This window comes from Alligator sinensis, unplaced genomic scaffold, assembly GCF_000455745.1.
Source record: "Alligator sinensis unplaced genomic scaffold, ASM45574v1 scaffold279_1, whole genome shotgun sequence".
NCBI classification, from domain to species: Eukaryota; Metazoa; Chordata; order Crocodylia; family Alligatoridae; genus Alligator; species Alligator sinensis.
Genome location: NW_005842434.1, coordinates 124,244 through 131,524, shown reverse-complemented (window position 1 = coordinate 131,524; position 7,281 = coordinate 124,244). Strand labels below are relative to the sequence as shown.

General features: G+C 41.9%; 1 protein-coding gene across 1 annotated transcript in view; it reads left to right on the top strand.

The window, feature by feature from the left end:
- The window catches only part of POMGNT2 (protein O-linked mannose N-acetylglucosaminyltransferase 2 (beta 1,4-)), a 41,543-nt gene extending 34,928 nt beyond the window's left edge, over nt 1–6,615 (top strand). The window contains exons 2-6 of the mRNA XM_006030268.3: nt 1,798–2,484; nt 2,685–4,540; nt 5,658–5,818; nt 6,160–6,209; nt 6,289–6,615. Coding sequence (XP_006030330.1) covers nt 1,890–2,484; nt 2,685–3,826 — 1,737 coding nt within the window. The 5' untranslated portion in view covers nt 1,798–1,889 and the 3' untranslated portion in view covers nt 3,827–4,540; nt 5,658–5,818; nt 6,160–6,209; nt 6,289–6,615. The remainder of the gene's footprint in view (nt 1–1,797; nt 2,485–2,684; nt 4,541–5,657; nt 5,819–6,159; nt 6,210–6,288) is intronic.
- Nucleotides 6,616–7,281: the final 666 nt, after the last annotated feature.

Sequence of the window (7,281 nt, the reverse complement as noted above, 5' to 3'; positions counted from 1 at the left end):
TGCTGATAGATTGGTCTGCATACAGTTTGCCTGCTCATGGAATAACCACCAGCCCACAGCAATGTGCAACTGAGGAGTTGTACAGCCACCCTGCTAGCCCCTCTTCTCTACAGTCAGCACCAGGATTGAGTCAGCTGTCATTCTCATACCTTTATCCATCCATCCCCATTCATGGCTCTACATCAGCAATCATGGAGTGGGGTATGGATTCTGATGCTGTTTGAGGAAATGGTCACATTTGCCCAAAAAGCCTGATGTGACCATGTTGTAGAGAGAAGCCAGTTTCAACATCTGGCCCTACCTCTGCTCACCTGTGGAGCCCATAATATGAGCAATATCGGTGTGGTGATGTAACTTGTCCATTTCCATGTCTGGGGCATGTTTCCCACTTTATACATGCACCCTTTTAACACTGTGAGAGTGTAAAAGGATGTAGGTGTAAATTAGTCTCCGAGATCTAGGCTGGTTAGTGCTGAAACCAGTAACTTGTACTCCTTGGTGCATTCCACACTACCACAATAGTAGTGTTTAAACTTGATTGCTGTCAAACCTTGCTATAGTGTAGTGTGACTTAGTCTTGCCAATGCAGACAAGAATAAACATGTAATGACTATTTTAGAGAGTTGTAAGGCACACAAGGAACCCTTGAAACAGAGGTTTAAAAGTTCCTATACTAACAATTGTATATTTGCTTTTGTTCGTGTAGGAAGAAAAGTTGCGTATATAATTTGTGTACTATGGCTGTGACCAACCATATTTAGGCATGTTTTTTGTGTAACGTGTATAGCTGGACTTTTTTATTGGAACTGTAAAATTTGTCTTGCAAGGTAGTGGAGCAAGCATGGATTATTTTTCAATTTGGGGGTATAAATTACTTGGTCTTGTAGTGTAAGCTACTCTAAACTGTTTGTTGGATGGAGTTGGGGGTGGGGAAGGAGGAATAGGGGAGGACACAAGTGACATGTATATCTAATAAATAAATGTCCAATCACAAGAGCATGGCCCAGGATCACAGACTTTCTACTCCTGTGTCAGCATCGTGGGATCTTTATTTTTTTGAGACTTTGATTTTTTTTTTTTATTTCAAGGCTTTCCTACTACACCATGAAATCTTGAAAAGAGGTAGCTGAAAAGAAGAGGGTCAGTGTATTTTTTGTGGAGAACAAGGGATCTAGACAAGCCTATAAACCACAAAAATGGCTAGAACTAAAAACTCTCTGTCGTACTTATTTATCTTCCGCTACCATGCTCCCTGCAAGATTCACAGTTGTGACTTCATTTATCTTCACAGTACCCCTGAGATATAGGGAAGTGCTACTATCTGCATAGTACAGATGAAGAGCTGAGGTACAGTGAGAAAAATAATTTGTACAAAGTCATACGTGAAGTCTATGGCAGAAGAAGGTATGGCGTCCTGGTCTCCCAAGCCCTGACCATTGGACCATCCTTCCTCTTGACTACCTTACAGAATGTGTCATGAGAAGGTTAGACTGGAGATGCATTCTGAATGGGAATAACTGATCAGGTTCTTTAATGAAATTGCACTAAGCTGCTCTTGACATTTATTCAACAGGTGGAAATCAAAATTAGAGAGGGAGCTGCTCCTTGTAGCCAGTCCCTTTTTTATTATCACTACTCTCAAGTTTAGTTCTGGATAGTATCTTGCTTGCGCCTCTGCCATTTCTCAGAAAAATGCTGAAAAAGCAAAACTTCTTTGAATACTTCATAAAACATGATTTACAGTACGGCTATAAAAATTATATTCAGATGGTTTCTTTCCTGTTTTGTTTTCCCCAGGTCTTTGCTTTCACCATGTCAAAGAGGATTAATGATGCCTTCCCTTTCCACTGTGTTCCCCACCTGTCATCTTGCTAGGATCTAGCTACAGAATGAACATAGCAGCAGTGTTTAATGCTCTGCTAGTGTCTGTCCTTGCAGCTGTGCTGTGGAAATACATCAGGCTGCGAGAGCACCTCTTTGTGGTGGAAGAGGAGCTGATCCTTACACGCCAGTCTCAGGAGCTCTCTCAGGTCCAGATTGATTACCATGCAGCTCTTCAAGCACTGGTGGAGGATGGAACCAGGATGGTGTGCACGGGCAGGATGCACACTGACCGCATCTGCCGCTTCGAGTCCCTCTGTTATTCCACGGAGGCAGAGGAGTTTGTCTTCTTTCACAGCAACTCTTCAGTCATGTTGCCCAACCTGGGATCTAGACGATTCCAGCCAGCCTTGCTTGATCTCTCCTCAGTGGAGGACCATAATACCCAGTATTTTAACTTTGTGGAGCTGCCAGCCGCTGCACTGAAATTTATGCCAAAGCCAGTCTTTGTGCCTGATGTGGCACTGATCACCAACAGATTCAACCCAGACAACTTGATGCACGTCTTTCACGATGATCTTCTCCCAATCTACTACACCATGCAGCAATTTCCAGACTTGGACCAGGAGTCACGGCTGTTCTTCATGGAGGGGTGGAGTGAAGGCCTCTGCCAGCCGCTGCACTGAAATTTATGCCAAAGCCAGTCTTTGTGCCTGATGTGGCACTGATCACCAACAGATTCAACCCAGACAACTTGATGCACGTCTTTCACGATGATCTTCTCCCAATCTACTACACCATGCAGCAATTTCCAGACTTGGACCAGGAGTCACGGCTGTTCTTCATGGAGGGGGGGAGTGAAGGCCAGCACTTCGATCTGTACAAGTTGCTGAGTAACAAGCAGCCACTCCTGAAAGAACAGCTTAAAACTCTGGGCCGGCTCCTTTGCTTTACGAAATCCTACGTGGGACTGTCCAAAATCACCACGTGGTACCAGTATGGGTTTGTGCAGCCCCAAGGCCCAAAGGCAAACATCTTAGTTTCTGGCAATGAGATCAGGCAGTTCACCAAGTTCATGATGGAGAAGCTGAATGTCAGCTTGGAAGAAAGCTCCAGTGAGGAGTATATTATTGTATTCAGTCGAACAATCAACAGACTAATCCTAAATGAGGCAGAACTAATTTTGGCACTTGCCCAAGAGTTTCAGATGAAAACCATTACAGTCTCTTTAGAGGATCATTCATTTTCTGATATTGTACGTCTGATCAGCAATGCATCCATGCTGGTCAGCATGCATGGTGCCCAATTAATGATGTCTCTCTTCCTGCCAAGAGGGGCTACTGTGGTGGAGCTGTTTCCTTATGCTATCAACCCTGAACACTACACCCCATACAAAACACTGGCAACACTCCCTGGCATGGATCTCCAGTATATTGCTTGGCAGAACACTGATAGGGAAAACACTGTTACCTACCCTGACAGGCCTTGGGATCAGGGAGGAATTGCTCACTTAGACAAGGTGGAGCAGGAGCGCATCATAAAGAGCAAAGAGGTCCCACGGCACCTCTGCTGTCGGAACCCTGAGTGGCTTTTCCGTGCCTACCAGGACACAAAAGTAGATATCCCCTCCCTTATCCAAGTGATCAGGCAGACTGTGAAGTCTAAGCCTGGACCCAAGAAGCAGAAGTGGACTAGTGGTCTGTACCCTGGCAAGGTGAGGGATGCCAAATGTCAAGCCTCTGTCCAGGGCACTAGTGAAGCTAAACTTGCCGTGTCTTGGCAGATTCCTTGGAACCTTAAGTACCTGAAGGTCAGGGAGGTAAAATATGAAGTATGGATACAGGAGCAAGGTGAAAACACTTACATGCCTTATATTTTGTCCCATCAGAATCACACCTTTTCAGAAAACATTAAGCCATTCACAATATATCTGGTATGGATACGATGCATCTTTAACAAAAATCTCCTTGGACCTTTTGCAGATGTGCTTTTGTGTAGTACATAATCCACTGTCAAATCGGCAGCATTCTGTCCTGTGCACCAACCCATTAGTGGCTTAAAAACCTATTGTCCTGTAGTTTTTAGAGGGCTTCAAAGGACTAGACTATGTCAGTGCCTAAGTGGCCATTTTATTGCATTTCCTGTGTGTTTTAAAGGTGGTATTTATTTCCATTTAGTGTAAAAAAAACAAACTGCTCTGTTCTTGAAAAGAACTTCCAAAACTGAAATTACAAACTGAACACCTGTAATTGAAAAGCATAATGAAAGTAAATTGTGTGTACCTTGGTAGTGATTTGAATCTCTTTCTATTGTGTAGTGAGTATTTAAGCACAGCATTTAACTGCAATTAATTACATGGTTAGATGGACAATTTTCATCAGTTTCTCCGTTGTAACTTATTTTTTAAAAAAGACAAGCTGTATCTGTACCACTGAGTAAAAAAATTGGTACAAGAAAATTCCTTAAATTGTTGTAAACTTCTTCAAGACGCCTTTCCTTTTAATGTCTGTCAGAATGATAGTTCTTACAGAAGAATTATCCATGCTCTTGAAGTGCATGTGTGGGTAGCTCTTTTTTCATATTTTGGCTGAGAAGAGGAAGACAATGGCACCAGTGCTATTTAAAATCAAGTTTTACTGTACCTGAGTAACCACATGAAAAGCTGGAGTAATGGATGGAACATGAAAAGGGATGTGATGGGTACAACTGCTGAGTGGAGGTGGGTAGCATAAGCAATAATTACTGCATTTTTAAGATCTGTTACATTTTTTAAGTTGCATGCTCGTATAGAATTCTTGATCAAATTCTGAGGAGAGAAGGAAAACAGAAGCAGTGGGAGAACACGGTTTACGCATATAAAAAATTGTGTAATGCAGTGTATGTAGCCTGTTCATAAAAGCCACTAAAGGAATTAATGTTTCTCTGGCCATTATAACAGGTGGTCATATAACTTTTTGTGATTAATAGGGGAGATCTCTCATGGGAATAGAGGCTTTACTGGCTGTTAGGAGAAAAGACTCTAGTTAGCAGTGACTACTAGCACAGGTTTCACTGTGTTGAATGGAAGAGATAATTATATGCTATGGGCCAGATTGTGATCTCTATTATGCCATTGTAAATCTAGACAAACTCCAGTCAGCGGAGCTATTTTAGACTTGAATTAGCCGTCATTGATATCAGAATCTGACCCAGTGGCTTTATCCTTTTAATTTGCTGGGTTCCTGGAGTTCTGGAAATATTCTGTCCTACCTAAGGCCCAGTTCTCCCTATGAGCACTTTTGCAGGACATGTCTATCTAATGTGTATTTACAAAAGGAAGCTGTTTAGGTCCAGATCTTCAGTTGGTGTCATTTAGCATGTTCCGCATAAATCAGTCAGGCTGTCACAGTTTGTCTTCTGGGGATGTGGCTCATGCTGTTTTTTGTGTCCTATTGTGTATGGCACTTGAATAATTTAATTATAACTGAGGTTAAACAAACGGGGAAGTGCTGCTGTCCAAGGTCTGCACTCAGGGTCGTGTAGTGCAATGAACTGAGATTCATTTTAGGGACTGCATCTTGAGAGATGAGATGCTCAGGGCAGGATTATGAAATAGGATTTAGAAGGAAAAAAGTCTGTCTTTATGAAAAATAGCAGGGCTGGAAAATAAATAAAACAAGCGTGTACAAAATCAGGCCTTGAGGCTGCCACTTGCTCTGTGAATGCATTTTCATTAAATCTGGTTTTGTTTTCAAGCAAAATGTTTATGATAAAGAAGTTGGATTTCTTCAGTGTTGTAGCATCACTGACGAATGCCTTCAGAATTTAAAGGGGACTGCTAACATTTCTGCTATCAGCTTCTGTAGGGGCAGAGGAACTACTCTGTGAATAGGGATTTACTGAGCAGAAGGGTGGTAGTCGTTGGCACCGAATTACAAGGCAAGCTTCTGAAAGGGGCCTTCAGTGGGCTGAAATTTGGAGAACTTTATTTCTCAAGCAGTCAACGGAATCTCTTTGGGTATGTACTAAGCTCCAGGAATTCTGGTAACCATCTATGGAGGGGGTTGCTCACTTGTCCTTTTTGTATTGACTTCATTTTTAAAATGTCATTTTGCTAACCTGCTCCCCTAATGTGCATTGGCCTTTCTTATTTAATTAGCTTTGTGTTGCAGCTAATTTCCTAATGTTTGCAAATTGGTTACAGCACATTAACTTATTTTCTTCACACATCCATAGTGGCATCCTAATACCTCTAATCAACATAATTGGCTTTAAAAAAATAAAAATGCTTACCATAGATATGGAGTTGCATTCAATTGACCTTACATTTAATAGAATGTATTGTCTTTCATTCACAAGGCACCTTTTTCCAGGAGATCAGATGCGCTGGAAAAAATATGTTTATTCAGGTAATGCTTCCTCCACCAGTTGTGTGCACAAGTATGGAAGATATTTACCCATTATTTCATTACTGTTTTTCTCTTCTAGGTACTGCAGTGTAAAAAGAAATCTTGCTTGCAATATAGGGATTGTATTAAAACCCACACACCATACAGGAACATCTGGACCAAGGCCTTATTACCCTACCGTGAGCTTACTTTACCTCCAACAGGTTGCAGTAAATACATTACATTTAAAGGCTAAGGGCCTGTTCCACAGCTGTTGTCAATTGGCAGAACTCCATGGACTGCAGAGATGCTATTCTAAATTAAACCAGCTTAAGATTTATACTGTTGTCTTAGCCTAGACCTTTTTTTTTATTTTGCTTCTCCACCAAAGCACTGTGGTTCCACTCCATTTCTTCTCCATTCACCACAACCCATCTGTTCTCTTTGCTTCACACCTCCATCTTTGATACTTTATGATAGAGCCTCTGTCCCATGAGGTTTAAGAGAACTCACTGGGACTTGATTCTGCTTCTTAATTAAGCACTGATTGCCTGGTGGGGGTTATTAGCTATGCCTTGTAATTTATTTAAGTGCCCTGGACACTTTTACCATCTAACTTACATGGGAACGTGGGGGTTCACACTCTGGCCACTCTAATTCCTAAACTTTGTCTTCTACCTCTTAAGTTTTTTCTAACAAGCTGTTGAAGCAACAGTGGTAGATCCGTAGTGGGCCACCACAAAAATACATCAATAAGTCTACATGCCAAGTAAGTGCATTATATAGCTGCCATGGTCCTCACAACCAGTGCTGTCCTAAGACGTGAGAAATGTGTGGAACCAGATCAGCAACATTTTTTAAGCTTCACATCATTTGCAATGCCTAGTTGCATGAGCTATAAAATCACTGTGTAGCCCCTTACCTTGCAGCCTCCAAGGAAGGAATGATAGATACCATATCAGAGGAGAAAGAACTGAATGGAACGTTCACCAGTTGACATGCCCATTGCCCAGGGCCCTGAAGTGGTAACAGTGTTGTGTTTGGGTGGGATTTTTCACAAGCATGTAAGTGGCAAGACATGAATCCATTTAAT